This window comes from Polyodon spathula, chromosome 8, assembly GCF_017654505.1.
Source record: "Polyodon spathula isolate WHYD16114869_AA chromosome 8, ASM1765450v1, whole genome shotgun sequence".
Classification (NCBI taxonomy): Eukaryota; Metazoa; Chordata; class Actinopteri; order Acipenseriformes; family Polyodontidae; genus Polyodon; species Polyodon spathula.
Genome location: NC_054541.1, coordinates 20,217,465 through 20,235,274, shown reverse-complemented (window position 1 = coordinate 20,235,274; position 17,810 = coordinate 20,217,465). Strand labels below are relative to the sequence as shown.

At 36.5% G+C, this 17,810-nt stretch overlaps 1 protein-coding gene across 2 annotated transcripts in view; it reads right to left on the bottom strand.

Annotated features, from left to right (window-relative positions):
* The window catches only part of kdm7ab (lysine (K)-specific demethylase 7Ab), a 62,958-nt gene extending 45,820 nt beyond the window's left edge, over positions 1–17,138 (bottom strand). The window contains exons 1-4 of one of the 2 annotated variants that reach the window (XM_041257143.1): positions 17,012–17,138; positions 6,498–6,583; positions 5,914–6,031; positions 2,900–3,060 (exon numbers count right to left, since the gene is read on the bottom strand). In XM_041257143.1, the coding sequence (XP_041113077.1) occupies positions 2,900–3,060; positions 5,914–6,031; positions 6,498–6,583; positions 17,012–17,109 (463 nt within the window). In that variant the 5' untranslated portion in view covers positions 17,110–17,138. The remainder of the gene's footprint in view (positions 1–2,899; positions 3,061–5,913; positions 6,032–6,497; positions 6,584–17,011) is intronic. The other variant, XM_041257141.1, reaches the window with a different exon arrangement.
* Positions 17,139–17,810: the final 672 nt, after the last annotated feature.

The window sequence follows — 17,810 nt, the reverse complement described above, 5'->3', positions numbered from 1 at the left end:
AATGTGTTTTTGGTGGGGGTGTTGCCACTTGCACCCACGCTGGACAACAATACCCTCAACAATCAAACTTCAAGGAACAAAACACAGCTGCTGGAAAACGTCTTCTTGAAGAAAAGATCTTAATTCAAATGATAAATAAAAAATACTTTGTTGCTACTAAATCTAAAAGTATGCTAAAACACAGAAGTAGTCTGAAATTATTTAATACTGTCACTGGTAGCCCTGGCTTGTCCCTTTTGTGCTATAAGTCAATAAATCCTTTTGCATGGAAGGCCTCGGTTGCAAGAGTGTGCGGTTATTTGATGGACCCACACCGAGTTAAAATGTGTTTGCCCACTGACGATGGGAATGAGAATGCAGAGATGGGAGCCCAGCTAACAAGATTACAGATTTTACAGGTATTATTCTTTAAAGACTGTCACCGCTACTGGAAGTAGGACGATCTTTGGGATACAAATTGGATATCTGTGAAACTGCAACAGCTTTAAATAATATAAAACCAGTAGAAAACAGTAATAGCAGATCTGTGTAAGGCCTGTGCGAATAAGTTCATTGCATTGAAGGTCAGGCCAACCTGCTCAAAAGTTCCAAACCTCCCTTATCAGGCAACATTTTTTAATGACCCTTTGAGGTCCTATGTCGGACCAGGTCCAACATTACAATTTTCCCTTTCCAGTTCGACATCAACAAAAAGACGTCAAGCAATGTTCTCTAGTTGTTTTTTCGCCGGAAAAAGCAAAGAAAACCTTTCAAAGGGCGAGTGAGTCCGATAGGAGCCCGGGAAAAATTAATTAAGTAATTAATTAAAGGTCCGGATCTGAGCAATACACATATCCCCTGCACCACAGAGATAACACGGACATAAACAAGAGATAGATGCTTCCGCATCCAGTGCTTTGCAGAGCTTTTTGAGATGTTACAGTAATAAAATAATGACTTGGATCACATTGAGGAGTTTGGTGATAAAATGAGTGATCAGGAGAGGATTTATCAATATGCATTACTATGAAGATGTATGTGTTAAATACAGCAAATAAGGGGTGGGGCGGGGCTGGAGATGCAGTACTGAGTTTCCTGTTGATAACACCGTGTAACAATTTTTTTTTTTTTTGTTCCTGGGTAGTAAGTATTATTTCCTAATTGCTTATGCATCAAAAGTATAGAAAATGGCTGCTATTCCCCACAAATTTTGCTTTTGTGACCAGGACAGTGATATTTCAAAATATCACTATTTCCAATGGGAAAACGGGCAAATGTGTGTCTTTTCGTTCACATAAAGTCAGAAAAAAACAACATGAATCCAAATTAACATGTATTTATACTAAAGTAATACAAAAATGACTACAAAAGATTTAGAAGCGAGTAGTTTTTCGAGATTTACAATTATACTGTATAATAGTAAATCTCAAAAAACTACTCACTTCTAAATTTTTTGTAGTCATTTTTGTATTACTTCTGAGTAAAATAAAAATTACCATTTCTAGGAGACTGCTATATTGAAGTATCTGAACTAGAAATACATGTTATAAAATCAATTAAAAGTTAAACAATTGAATCAGCATATTAAAAGTTTATTATAAACAGAAAAGTTGATTTGTTGACAATGTTGTAAACAAATTGTTAAGACACATTTGAGATGTTAAGTATACTTTGGGAATATTGTAGGATTTTTTTATATATTATCAGGCAGCCAGGAAGGGGGTGAGACTCCACTGCAATAACGCATTGAGCCGGAAGGGAAACGACATGGCATTCGCAGATTGGAGAGGCGGTTGCACTCATTTAACAAGGGGTCATGTGTGAAAGCATAAAAGGGGATGGAGAATCGTAATCTGTTCCTTCACATATGGTTTTGTATTGAAACTGAGAAGGACTTTGAGAGACCCATTAACAAAGAAAGCAGCATCATGAGTTTTTTGTTTGTTTGTCTGTGTGTAATCATCTTCTTTGTAACACTACACTAGACGAAGGACATGATTCCAGAGTTGCTGCCGAGGGCAAGCGCTAAAGCCGAAACATCACTGCACTACTGTCACAAACATAATCTCTATCACCCACCACGAGCACTACTGCACTCACCCAGGACTGGTGACTGTGTATGTATAATTGTGGGGCGGATACATGTGAGTTATTGTTAGGGTCTGCAAACCCACTATTGTTGGTCACGAGACCTGGATACAAAAATAAATACCACTTTTCCAAACCGGGCAAAAGTAGCGACTTTAATTGGGATGATGTTTGTGAACCAAAAATGACTTAATGCATTGAATTTGAAAAAGCGCTTACAGTTCCATATTAAAACACTAGCCTTGGCAAGTAAACACGGTGTCTGAAACCTGCTTATGCAGGGGAATTTTTAGAGAGAGAGAGAGATGTCAGTCTTAGTCCAAGCATGGTACAGTTAATATGGGACTATTACATTTAACATGTTTATTATATCTTGAATTTAAATTAAAATAACTGGACTGGCCACTGTATGCTTAGTGTTTTTATTCAAAGGCTTAAGATAAACCCCTACAGTCTTTGTCCAATGTTTTGTTAACACACATCTGTATATGATGTTAAACTGGCCCACTGACAACACACTGAAAAGGTAATATAATATGCTGCTATGAGGGACATATTTTTCAGTTACACTCATTTTTAACATGCTAAAGAAAAGGATTGGTGAGGGTTTAACAACATTCAACCAGGGCAGCGCCAGGAAGGCCTGAAGTGCAAAACTTGCTTGTTTATACATGAAATTAAATGAAAACTTGAATTCTTCCAGACCATACTGCTTCTAAGGATTAAGCAGAATATCAACGTGACCACACTTGAACTGCACACAAGTAAAAAATCTTGATAAAACCCGTCACAAAACATTTGAGACAACTGGGGCAAGCAGCAAGAGCCTTACCCACATAGTGTTCCACATCTTTAACAGAGAAGGAAGGAGGGGGTAGTTTAAGCCCTATCCCATCCAACGTAGGCACCATGATAGGGAAATCGAAACCCTGCTGCTCCAGATATTTCTGTGTCACCTGGCTCCCCTGCATCTTCACAATGATTTCATCGGCACTAGAATAGAAAATAAAGCATACAAATTAAATACAAAACACACAAAGAATGAATATTAGACCATAAGAAAGGTTACAAATGAGGAGGCCATTCAGCTCATCATGCTCGTTTGGTTGTTAGTAGCTTATTGATTCCAGAACCTTGTCAATCAGCTTCTTGAAGTATCCCAGGGTGTCAGCTTCAACAACATTACTGCACAGTTAGTTCCAGACTCCTACAATTCTGTGTAAAAAAGGTCCTCCTATTTTCTGTTCTGAATGTCCCTTTATCTAACACTTGTGACCCCTGGTCTTTGTTTCTTTTTTCAGGTCAAAAAAGTCTCTTGGGTCAACACTGTGAATACCTTTTAGAATTTTGAATACTTGAATTAGGTCACCGCGTAGTCTTCTTTGTTCAAGACTGAATAGATTCAATTCTTTTAGCCTGGCTGCATAAGACATGCCTTTTAAAATTAGGAATAATTCTGGGTCACTCTTCTTTGCACTCTTTCTACATCAGCAATATCCTTTTTGTAGCGAAGTGACCAGAACAACAAAACATTCTAGATGAGGTCTTACTAATGCATTGTAAAGTGTTAACAGTACTTCCCTTGATTTAAATTCAACACGTTTTACTATACAGTGCCTATATAAAGTCTACACCCCCAACTTTTTTCATATTCTGTTGTGTCAGTGCCTCAGAGTTTCATGCATTTAAATGAGGATTTTTTCACCCCTCTTTTCTGCACACCATACTCCACACTATTAAAGGGAACAAAAGTTTTTTGTGTAATAGTATATATATATATATATATATATATATATATAGTAATATATATATATATACTTTAAAATACAGGAACCGGTATTAGCTGAACTGGCACGCCATAATCGACTTGACCGTGCTCCAAGGGATATTCAAGGCCTTTGATATTTTTTTATACCCATCCCCTGATCTGTGCCTTTCAACAACTTTGTCCCGGAGTTCTTTTGAAAGCGCCTTGGTGCTCATGGTTGAGTCTTTGCTTTGAAATGCACTACCCAGCAGAGGAAACCTACAGGAACTGCTGAATTTATCCTGAAATCATGTGAATCACTACAATTTAACACAGGTGGAGGCCACTTAACTTGGTGTGTGATTTTGAAGGCAATTGGTTACACCTGAGCTAATACAGGATTGCTATTACAAGGGGGGTGCACACTTAGCCAACCAAGCTATTTCAGTTTTTATTTTGAATTAATGTTCTACAAATTTCTAGAATATTTTTTTCACTTGGAATTTGTGGGGTAGGATGTGTAGATAAATGAAAAAAAAACAAAAAAAAAACAATGTAGTTTAATTCTAGGCTATAAGGCAACAAAGTGAAAATTTTGAAAGGGGGTGTAGACTTTCTATATCTGAGCATTTTGTTGGCATTTTTCATAGCTTCCAAACATTGTCTACATCAGAGGTCTCCAACCCTGGTACTGGAGAGCTACTGTGGCTGCATTTCAACCCATCTCTGTTACTTAACTAAACCAATTCTTGGCTTAATTAGTCACAATTATCAGATGTTCCAGATCTTTAGCCACTGATGATGTAAAGATATCTATAAAACCTGCTGGATAGGGGCTCTCTAGGACCAGGGTTGGAGACCCCTGGTCTAGATGAAGACATTGCTGAGTCAACATAAACTCCTAGAGTTTTTTTCATAGATTCCTTCTTCAATTTCACTGTCTCCCATATGGTACTTATAATGGACATTTGAACTGCCTGTGTGCAGTACCTTATACTTAAAAGTAATCTTGGATCTTATAGTTTCCATACATTTAAATTTAATAGAAGTCAGGCTTATTGGTCTGTAAATACATGGATCGGTTTTGTTTCCCTTTATGGATCGGTATTATGTTTGCATTTCTCCAGTCTGTTGGTACAACTCCTGTGTTGAGACTGTTGCATGATCTTGGTTAACAGTTTGTAAATAACTTCTTTCATTTCTTTGAGTTCTACTGGGAGGATCTCATCCGGCCAAGGGGATCTGTTTTCTTCATGAGCTCCTAGTCCCTTTAACACTTCTGCCTCTGTTATGCTAAAGTTATTTAAAACTGGATAGGAACAGGTTGACATGTGGGGCATGTTGACCATATCCTCCTTTGTAAAAACTTGTGAAAAGTAATCATTTACTATATTTGTTCTTCATCTATGATGTTGCTATTTGTATCTTAGACATTTTACTTCCTCCTTGAATGTTTTTTTAGTTGTTATAATATTGGTACAACTTTTTGGAACTGGTTTTAGCCTCCTTGGCAATGTTCATTTCTATCTCTCTCTTGGCCTTTCTAACTTCCTTTTTGACTTGTGTTTGCAGTTTCAAGTACTCTTTCTATGTACTTTGTTGCTGGTCTCTTAAAACGCTCTGTAAAGTGCATTTTTTTCTCTGAAATTATATTTATTTATATACACACACACACACACATATATATATATATATATATATATATATATATATATATATAATATATATATATATATATATATATATTTTTTTTTTTTTTTTTTTAATTGATCTAAAAACTATTTTGGCCATTTTATTTTAGGTTTTGATTTGTCTACTTTTGGGATGTATTTGTTTTGTGCCTCTAGTAATACATTTAAAAAAAAAAAGCCATCCTTTCTCTGTGGGTTTTCTGTATTTTATTCCAATCTGCTTCAGTTAGCAAGTTATCAAGACTACACCAATACAAAAAGAAGAGTGGAAATTTCATATATGCCTATGCACATTATTTAAGATTAGATTGTAATCATTCTTAAACTAATCTTACTATTAGTTCAAAAAAAGATATCAATGCTACTGCACAACCTCTTGCTAAATCTGAAGTACATTTTAATCCATACCTAGGAAAGGATCGAGCCTGGAGTTCCCGCACAAACACAGAAGTCCCAGCTTGTACTGGTTTGCTGCCGTCCTCAGCCTCAGTATAGTCATGTCGATGCCAGTTATTCCGTTTCTTCACTGGATTAAGAAAAATATTTTTATAGCATATTTTCATATTTCTCCTTTTTAAATAATCAATATTGTTATCATCACCTTCCAAAAGATGATCTCTTGAATCATATTTGTTTTTCTTTTGTGGCATGCCACAGTTACTAACACATACAATACGTGGAAATCGTCTTTATGTGTTCATATATGTCATGCTACAGCTGCACTGTAATATTTCTACTCGGACAACAGGCCTGGCCATCAGCGACCATTCCAGGAAGAATAGTGATGTTCTAGGACCTAAAGGATAAACTAATTCTGTGGAGTTGTATTAGACTTAAAAGGTTTTTATCCCACCCCTGAATAAATGCATTATTAACAATCTCTATTATACATTTTGCTTGCTGATGCAGACATGTAGACAACAAGCAACTTGTTTAGTACATAATAAAATAAAAGAATGTACACAATAAAAAAAAAAAGATAAGAGACTTACTCAGGGAAGGTCCGTGTAAAATATCACAGTTGGGACAGTGATACTGGTCAATGTCAACAGCATGATGCTCTTCTACTTGCACACAGCTGGTGGCAAAAACAAAACATTAAAATTAAGATATCAGTTTGTCTTAAGGACTTCTGCAGAAAGATCAGAGGACGATCGTCATGAACACAATGAGGTCATTCTGGAGCATCATCCTGCCAAGAAATACAAAGATTACACTCTTAACAGGTTTCCATTTATTTCTTGCTTCACTTAGTGCCAGTTGTTCTCCGGGTTAAATAATACCCTACCACCAACAGGAAAATAATAAAATAACTATTCCCACAGCACATACCTTTCTATCCCATACTGTGCCACAGAGTAATCAAAATAATATGCTAGAAACCCATAGGACAGCTTGCATAAAATTACATTAGTTACTTCAGGAGTAATGCTACTCCAGAAGTAGTTATTCCATGAGTAAAACTGGGTTGTACAAGAGAGTACTTGCATATGAGTTACTACTCCCAATGTAAAACTAGAGTAAATTACGCAAATTAGGTAAGGTGTTCAACGTTCCAATCCGCTCACGTGTTGCTGCTGAAACTCAACATGCACCAACGAAGAAAAAAAAAAAAATTCAGAAAGAGACAGTTAAAACATTTCTATATGAGGATGGTGGGATACTATTCTGCTAATTTTGCTGCCTTTTGATTGATAATGTATGAGTCAGTACCATTAAAAGATCACATTGCCAGTCAAAAACACATAGAACAAGAAATAAAAAAAGACGGCAACAAAAAACGGCAAAGCACTGCATTCTTCCAAACTTCAAACCAAAGTTCTGCATTTAACTGCACTTCAGGCAAGGCTTTCCCAAAGTAAGCAACTTAAATGCACTGCTTATTGTTTACTTTATTTCTTTCAACTATATCCCTGTTTAATAAATCTATAATTAGCAATGTTAAACCATGACAGTTTCTTAATTAAATGACAATATCTCATGCTGAAGAAACAAGCTCAAAGCTATGTTTTTTAGCTATAAATTCCTTACAAGAAATGGGAATTCTTTACTGTGTAAAGGATGTGGTCCCTACACTGTAGCACTGACTACATCACAGCATTGCTTGTGTGGCAGAAACCTGGCCAGGTGATCATGTTCTGTATGGATAAGACTAATTTCATATTCAGTTAATAATTTAAGATAAATTAACTTAACAGGGTTTGTTGGTAAAAAAGCTAAAAATAAAGCCTCACAGTCATGCCGCCCTCACGTTCTAAAGTTACTCAATCTCTGTACTAGTTTGCTATTGTCTGGGTTCTATAAAAGAGACTATTAAAATCAATTTGAGCTCCAATCGATGCATTAACACTCAAACAGTTCCCTGAATTGAGGAAAAAAAAAGGTTAGGTGTGTTTAAATTGTTGTGTTTGTTCTGCACTTAAGGGGTCAGGTTTGTTAGGAGGAAGCAACCTTCTGAGCTATCGTGTGGAATAAAACTCAGTGAAAGAAGACATTCTCTGTGTTAAACAGAAAGTGCTTTGCCATTGCATTATTATTTTGTTCTATTTAACTGAGTTACATGTATACTTCCATAATTCTCAATACATTATCAGGACTTGCAAGGGGTACTGGAAACAGGTCCAGGACGCTGAGTGAGATCTCACTTTTTTTTCTTTTTTTTTCACTTTTCTGCTGGATTACTTTGACTGGGAGAACTGTTTTGTTTACACTGGGGTTAAACGAGCGCACCATACATACGGGTCATTTTCTTTATCTTATTTCGGGGTTAAACGAGCACATGTTATCTAAGGCTCATACATTCAGTAGACCCTAACTGACTGAATGTAGTACTACCTCTTAAAATGTATTAGCCACATAAATATAATTCGATATCTTGTAGCCAAAGTAGCCAAAGTTTTTTAAGCCCATGTCTCAAATCTCTCATTTCTCTCTCCCTGCTCTTTTATGTCTGGTGACTGACTTCTAAATACTTTTTATAAAGCATTCAACTATTTTGGTATTATAATGTTCCTAGAAGCCCCGCAGCAGTCTTTCTGTCTGCTGTATTCAAAACACTGTAAATAGTACAACAAAAGGAGAAACAGTCAGATGTAATTCGTTTTTTAAAATTTTTTTATTGAGTACGTCACAAACATCTGAACAACCGACGCATGTATGCATATGTATATATATACACTGAACAAAAATACAAACGTAACATGCAACAATTTCAAAGATTTTACTGAGTTACAGTTCATATAAGGAAATCAGGATTTCACATGACTGGGAATACAGATATACATCTGCTGGTCACAGATAACTTTAAAAAAAAAAAAAAAAAAAAAAAAGGTAAGGGATTGGATCAGAAAACCAGTCAGTATCTGGTGTGACCACCATTTGCCTCATGCAGCGCAACACATCTCCTTCGCATAGAGTTGATCAGGCTGTTGATTGTGGCCTGTGGAATGCTGTCCCACTCCTCTTCAATGGCTGTGCGAAGTTGCTGGATATAGACAGGAACTGGAACACGCTGTCGTATACGTCGATCCAGAGCATCCCAAACATGCTCAATGGGTGACATATCGGGTGAGTATACAGGCCATGGAAGAACTGGGACATTTTCAGCTTCCAGGAATTGTGTGTGTGCAGATCCTTGCGACATGGGGCCGTGCATTATCATGCTGAAACATGAGGTGATGGCAGCGGATGAATGGCACGACAATTGGCCTCAGGATCTCATCACGGTATCTCTGTTCATTCAAATTGCCATCGATAAAATGCAACTGTATTCATTGTCCGTAGCTTATGCCTGCCCATACCACAACCCCACCACCAACATGGGGCACTCTGTTCACAACGTTGACACCACCAAACCGCTCGCCCACACGACGCCATACATGCTGTCTGCCACCTGCCCGGTACGGTTGAAACTGGGAATCATCCGTGAAAAGCACACTTCTCCAGCGTGCCAGTGGCCATTGAAGGTGAGCATTTGCCCACCGAGGTCGGTTACGACACCGAACTGCAGTCAGGTCAAGACCCTGGTGAGGACGACGAGCACGCAGATGAGCTTCCCTGAGACGGTTTCTGATAGTTTGTGCAGAAATTCTTCGGTTGTGGAAACCGTTTCATCAGCTGTTCAAGTGGCTAGTCTCAGACGATCCCGCAGATGAAGAAGCCGGATGTGGAGGTCCTGGGCTGGCGTGGTTACACGTGGTCTGCGGTTGTGAGGCCGGTTGGACGTATTGCCAAATTCTTTAAAACTACGTTGGAAGCAGCTTATGGTAGAGAAATGAACATTCAATTCTGTGGCAACAGCTCTGGTGGACATTCCTGCAGTCACCAGGCCAATTGCACACTCCTTCAATACTTAAAAGATATAGACATACCCCCACACACACACAAACATTTATTTTACAAATCAAAACAAGAAAATGCAAATAAATAAACATAACAGACATTGGTTTACAACATACAAATTAATAAACCTGAAACAATAGCAATAAATTTACTTTAACAGCAATCGGTTTATTATCAGATGAGCAAAAGCAACTGAACAACGTAGATAAATAAACTTAAAAGAAAACATTTTACAGAAGAGCACAGCACAAGAAGTTATAAAAAAATCCAATTTATTTTTTTGACAAAAGGGTATTCCTTTACCTTGAGTCTAAGGCTGCTCACAATCAACAGATAATGTTCTTCTCCACGCCGCCTTTATGCAAAGGGCACAGCTGTCCGAAATTGTATTTTTACTGCACTTGCCAACCTGGCATTGGAATCTCTTGCTGCTCTCAACGGGGTTGCCAGCTTCAGCTGTGGGTACACGCTTGGCAGTCTCTCTCTGTTCCAAATGCTTCTTGCAAAGTTCCTGTGCTAACTGTAAAATACATTCTCTCCTTGGTAAATTCTTCTCCATACATTTATTGTGAAGTACCCAGGAGTTGATGGCTGCTAGGTCAAACACATTGTAAAACACCTGAACAGGCCACCATCAGGATCCAGCTTTCATAGAATACTTCCATGCCATCTGATCCAAAACATCAACTCCATATTTTGTTGCGTTGTAAAACTCCACGGTCTTTCCTATTTATTTTCACTAGTCCCGATGCTAATTTACTGACCAAAGCAATGCAGTTGGCAAGCAGGCACCAGCCTTTCAAAAGGCTGTTTGAAAAACAATAGTCATTCACTCATGCAGAGAGTAGAGACTAATTACAGCTAAACGCACTGCAGACTGGTAAATAAAAATTATAAAAGTAGAATACTGTTCTGTATAATCAAAATGCAATTGCTTTCTCTGTGGCAGTCAATGTGACTGCTCCCTGGGCTTTTAGGTATAATGGAATATATCTCCTTTCTTTCTGCACTCCCGCATTTCATGCTTTGTGAGACTATTTAACCCTTTCCAGTCCTATGTTGGACAACATCATCAAAAAGACGTGAAGCACAGGTCTCTAGCTGTTTTTTCTCCGGAAAAAGCTGAGAAAACCTTTCAATGGCCGAATGAAACCGAATCCCCCCCCCCCCCCCCCCCCCAAAAAAAAAAAAAAAAAAAGCCATATCTCATAGCCCCATCCACTACGGAGATAACACAGACATAAAGGAGATAACGGCTCTAGCATTCAAAGAATATCACAGACATTTGCAGAGCTTTTTGGAGATGTTATAGTAATAAAATAATGACTTGGATCACATTATTGTGCATCTTTTTTGTGTAAAGGGTTTAAACAAAGGAAATCTTATTTTTTATTAAATTTGGATTCTGCAACTGCATCAAGCGCAGAGCTTCTCTGCTCCCCTCCGGTCTGACTCACTGAATCTGCATGTGATTGAGCTCACCTTCTCCCCCCTACCCCACCCCCTGCGAGTGTTTACTGATGGGATTGGATATGTCTCAAAGAAACAGAGCAAGTTAAGAGCATTGTGCTAGAATTACAAATACTTTACTGACCGAGCTACAATGCCTACTAATGTTTGGCAATTGTTTTCTAAAGACAGACAGCAAGAAAGAAAAGTAAAGAAATACAATACTCCAGTAACTCAACTAATCTGTGTGACCATTTAATGAGATGCAGAGATTACACTAGCCTTTACAAATGTGCATTTTTATAAACATATCTCAAAATCTGCATTTTCAACCATAACATCTGAGTTTTCACGTATTGCACCAAAATAGTTATATTATTTTCCAGTATAACTATTTCAGATTTTATTAACTATTTTGAAGTTAACATGCAAAACAGTTCACAGTATAAATAATGGTAAAAGAAACAGACATAAAGCCAAGTTTACCGTTAAATGTTTTCTTTTGAAAATCCCACATTCACAACGTAAGTGTTGTAGAACATGTAATAGTGTCTCTGCGGGTAGCTGTCAACATCATAACTATTTACAGTTTTGTTGTTTAAAAGTTCTTTAATTGTTCCTTTCAGCACCCAGTCAAAACATGACTTGTGCTTTTTCCAAACCAAAGTCTTAATAATTCTCAGGAGCTTCCATTGAAATTGTAATGTTTTAGATGATCCTCATGTAAACAAGAGTGTTTGCTGGTCTGCCCTCTGTTCTGATACTGTTCTGTTGGTACACTAGATACATGTATCATAATTGTAATTGCTGCAAGTTTTGCGAAAGCAGGAAAGATGTCAGAAGAGTTCTCAATAAAAACCCTGCAGGCCTCAAACATGGTATTAAAACCATGATTTTTTAGCATGTGTTACCATGTGCCATGTGTCTTATCTAAATTCTTGGTCGAAAGTCAACAGGTAAGATTCTCCGATACAGATTAGCGAGTCACTACCAGGACGTGCGCAGTGCTACATGGGATACTGAGACCTCCTCAGGTTTTTTTAATTTTTTTTTATTATTATTTTAAAAAGAGGATGCAGGGAGCAGTGGAACCATTTTTGCATGTTTCATTGCATAGAACTATTTTATAATATAAATGAAATTATTGGCTACGGATGAAAAGGTGAAACGTGGTGTTTTACATCTGCGTTTTAGAAACACACTGCTGTTATTGTTTGTGTTTTATTAAAATGTCCTGCATAGTTTTTCTCTTGATTAATTGTTACTCTGACTGGTTATGGATTTAATTAGAAATAAAAAAAAATAATGAACCAATAGTACAGCACCTCACCAGTCAAGGACATGACATAAATGATGTAAAGTTTGTAGTATTGAACAGCTAAAATTAGATAATGCGACATATAGAAGAATAAAAGAAAGTAAATGGATAAATAGACTGAACACAATTATGCCAGCGGGACTCAACAGAAAAGAATGAACTAATTAATTCCAATAAATATATACAAGTTAAAAATAATTAAATAAACAAAATTAACTCAAAAGTTGTGCATGCTGATGCGCTGGGGAAGACCATATCAAGGCTGATCCTCAGAGCCAGCACTGCATGACAATATAAATATAAGTTTATATAAACTAATGTTAGTTAGAATTAATATAGATTTAAAGATATAAGTAAAAGTGATGTCACATATAGAACACCATTACATCATGTAAGAATAAATACACACACATATATATATATACACAAACATACATACATACATACACACACAGAGTCATGGAATTTCATGGTTAAATTCATTTTAATGTAAACATTTCTCAGATATTTAATTCAGACCCTTTGTGTGACATGCTGTGGTGACTGGATTGTTAACACCGATTCCAGAACATTCTTAACCAGATCTACTTCAAAGCTTGTTGATTAAACCAAGGCACAGGCCACAAACTGTGTTAACTCTTTGAAGCGTGCCCAGAATATTAAACTTATATTGTGCTTTACAGATAACTGAACTGAAGCCATGCTACTGAAATTGTCACAATACGTAATGTGCGTCTATTCAACTAGATGCTGAACATTGTACATGCGTACTTAACCATTTGGAAGCTAGCGCATGTATGTGTAACCCGTGACTGAACCAAACAATGATGAACTATTAAAAAGACTTCACTATTGCAGAACTCTATGACCAGAGAGCACATGAAGGATTTGGGAAACATTTTCCTTGAATGTTTTATTTTGTTTCTTTATATGTATGTTTTTAACTATGAAGCCTAACCTTTATTCTTCCTTTGAGAATATGAATCAATGTAATAATAATTTGGATTGTTAGGTTTCTTTTTGTCTTAACAAATACACATTTACGATTGATTTGAATATTTAAAACATACACAATATAAACTGTTAATCTTTTTATCATGAATCTTGGGATAATTAAGCCAAAATCGCTAGTTCTTACTGAGGTATTGTGTTTATTATGGTTAATTACATTATGAGCTATAATGAGTATTTTCTTTGATGGTTATTGGCGAGGACACAGTTGTAACATAAATCCTAGATATACCACGTAAATATGCACGACAACACACACAATTACTACTGCATGCATAAACTGATGTAATCAATTTAATATGCATAACAGTTTTTAAAGTGTTACTTGTTGCACAGTAATCCACAGCTCCACATGTATTCCTGCGTTTTTGGGGGTTCTTTTACCCTTTCACAACGTTGATGTATCGCTGAATCAGCTTTTTTGGAGAATGATATATCGATAGTGAAAAATTAAACATCGCCCCCACGCAATTACTAATTTTATTTGACAAGTTTAGAAAGGGTGAAGTCTTTGTTTCATGAAACAATTACTGTTGTAGCTACAACCTCCAAGCAGTGAAGGTAAAGCAATCATCACTGTGGTTTTAGGAATGTATAGGCAGAAAAAGTTGATCTTATTTGGTCATTATCATCTTTCCACGATTAAATTAAGAAACTGAGATGGTTTAATGGCACTAATTACAACATTAAAAGCAGGCAGAGCACTCAGAAATAGCACCTGAAAATCAGAAACCCTACAGCAAATATCTGTTCTGGTGATTTAGAAGCATTTGAAGTAAGTGGGATAATTCAAGGTTTATTTTAGACAGTTTGTGATTGGCACTGGTAGTTGAGTTGAGGGTTGTGTCAAGTTCATAAGGCTGTGGTTTGCAAGACGCCTCGCAGGAGTCAAATGCATATTCACAAGTATAAGTCAGAACACAGCTGAACCGCCTATCGAATTGATGGGTCAGCCAAAAAGCTTGAGCTGCAACCCTCTGAACTCCACATTGGTTATGATGTGCTGACAACTCACGCAGCTAAACTCTCTCTGTCTTGTCAACCTGTTTAAACTCATTCATTGCTTAATGTGATTTTATAATTAATATCAAACAAAACTATGCCTGCAGGCACTCTTGTCTTCTCTGTATTGGATAATGACATCACTGTTAAAATTCAAGTTTGATAGATTTGGATTTCAAACTAAGTATAGTGTCTAAAACAAATATTCTGGAATTCCTACATTTGTTATTTTCTTTTATATTGAATTTGAATGTTGGAAATAAAAAGCCACTTATGTGCTCTGTACAAAACCAAAGGTCCTGCACAATTAGAACCTCAGGTACTCAATTGTATAATAGTATCTTATTCAGTAACTAGTAACAGTGTTAACTAACCTTTTGTATTTAAATGAACATCTAATAATGTCCTCATCTCTTTTTTGTTCCGTTATTAAAACTTTAGGTTTTTTTTTTTTTTTTTTTTTTTAAATGGCTGGCCATGGTATCTCTCTTGCACTGTGCGATTCCTGCCCGCTGACAAGCTCTGTCCCAGTTCTATGTAGGTTTACAGACGACTTCTAAATGAAAATCAAATCACTGAACACAATTTTCACTGTTGGTAAAGAATGTTGCGAGATAAATTTAAGTGACGCATTATTCGATTACGAATTAATCTTATGAAGGCTGATTAAGTAGGTGGCAAACTGATTATACTGGCCTTATATGTAGTTTTTCATAATGAACTGGTATGACCTGTCTGCAATGCTTCTAACATAATTAATGAACACAGGCTTTCTTCCAATCAACCTACAGACACGTTCAGAATGATGGACACTATGCTAACAAGGAACTACTGGTACTCAGTTTTCAGTTGTAACAAACCTGCTATTTTGCCAGACCTGGTTAAAGAAAATGGTGCGTCTTTTTAAACACAATTCGCATTCCTCTTGAATCCACTAGAGGGAGCCTGCCTGCCTGTCTGCTTATGTGTATTTTTTGTTAAAGGGGGTATTTAAATGTCCAACCACTACTGTCAATCAAAGCCCAAAAATCACAACAAGGCTTTTTTTTTTTTCCTTTTCTTTTTATAATTCAACAAACCTACACAAAAAAATAAAAACATCGACATACTACCTGAACGTGCCACAAAATGGTGTTCATGCCAACTTGTTTGCAATAAATGTCAGTCTTTGTTTTATGACACTAATCCTTACACAAAGATACGCAGTGTCTTTTTTGAAAGTTGTATGCAGCCATAATGGATGTTTCTTGCGGGCTTTAGATTATTAGAGAACGGATATTTGGAAAGTTTACTGTAACACAAAACAGCGCAGCACGTTGTTACAAACCGCTGTAATAATAAAATCCAACACTTCAATGTATATGTAATCCTTGGATAAAGACATTTTAAAACGTCAAAAAACAATGCCAAACACGTTGTTACACAGCAGAATAATCACGGAAACGGATGTTACTGACAAAAAATCAACCTGGTCCGTTTAACCACTGTATGTACTTTTCGTATTATTCTGACGTTTGCTTACGTCCAACATAAACAAGGACGGAATTACATATGTAATATTGTATGTCTTACATTTTAAACGTAGCACGTTTCTACTTTTTAATATGGTCTATTTTACTTATTTTACTAATTTGTCTTGATTTTCAACTTCGTCGACAGAAACCACACAAACAAGTTCACAAAAATGCAGTCACACAACATGCATATATATATTATATATATATATATATATATATATATATATATATATATATATATATGTATACATTATATATATATCTATATTATATCTATGGTTAGGTATATAACCATTATATACGCATATACATACATATATATATATATATATATATATATGTATATATATATATATAATATATATATACATATCTACACACACACACACACACACGTGTTGTATGACTGATTTTTTATATATAAACGCTGTGACCGGAGACAAGCCTACTACAGTATCTCACGTATTGCTTCAAACAACGGAAACAAAGTATCAAAACAACGTTTCTTCCTCTGGTAACACACACTTCTTTCTTTCTGTCTGTCTGCTTAATATACAGCACTGTTTTTCCAAGCTGGCAAAATCATTTAAACCCCCCCCCCCCAAAAAAAAATATACCAATTAATTTTAGAAACGAGAATAAGAACTGCATAATATTTGTAGGAATACTTTGAAATACAACAATTAAAAAAAAGAAATCTATTTAAGTGTAAATAACAACAATAAAACACACGAAGACCCCCCTACAGCAAACATTGGGATTGACACCAAATTAACCACCCTGTTTTCTAAGAGTATTTAGTACGAAATTTCTTGATCGTTTTCAACCGTTTTCAGAAATGTGGTGAAGAAGAATGTTGTGTTCTTACCTGCCGTGGAACCAATCCTTACAAATATCACATTCGATCATAAACCGGCTTACATCGTAGGGCTGCCGGCAGACACAGTACAGCGGGGCCGCCGCCATCTTCCTACAGTCCCCTAACAACGCAGGGAACCTAGCGGGGCGGAGATTCCGGAGAAAGTCGTTCAGTGACGGAAAGGACCGAGGCACATACCGAATCTACACGGGACGGAAGAAAGGAAGAGGGGATTAACGAACATTGAATTGTGCACCCTGCTGAATTTTGCATTATTCTGAGATATGCACATGCGTCAGTTTTTCATTGTGTTTTGTCCGTTTACACTGGTATTAATGTATTTATTTACAGTTTACAGAGCAGAGGGCCGCATAGCAAGGTTAGTCAGGGACCGTGGTCGCAATGTGATCAAACTGGATAAATTGCACATTTTCAGGTGCGTTTATTTGTGTTGCTGTAGCAATTCAAATTTTTCAGATTAGTACATTACAAATTTAATACATTTAGTATTTACTTCCTCTGTCTGTAAAAACATTAACCCAAGGCATTATTATTTATTACTGTTGCCATTGACAATTCAATTAAATAAATGAAAACTATTAAATAATGTACAATATTATTTTTGTTGATAAGTAAATTTTATACCGGTATAGTGTTATAAAGTGGTATGTCGTAACAATGTGCTAGGCGTACCAAAACGTGACCCGTGTATGTAGAATGGTTTTATGTGGTATGCAGTGAGATTCTGGTACATGTGCAGTCAGTTGCGATGTGATGTGTCTTCCTATTGTCAAACGCTCCATGTAAA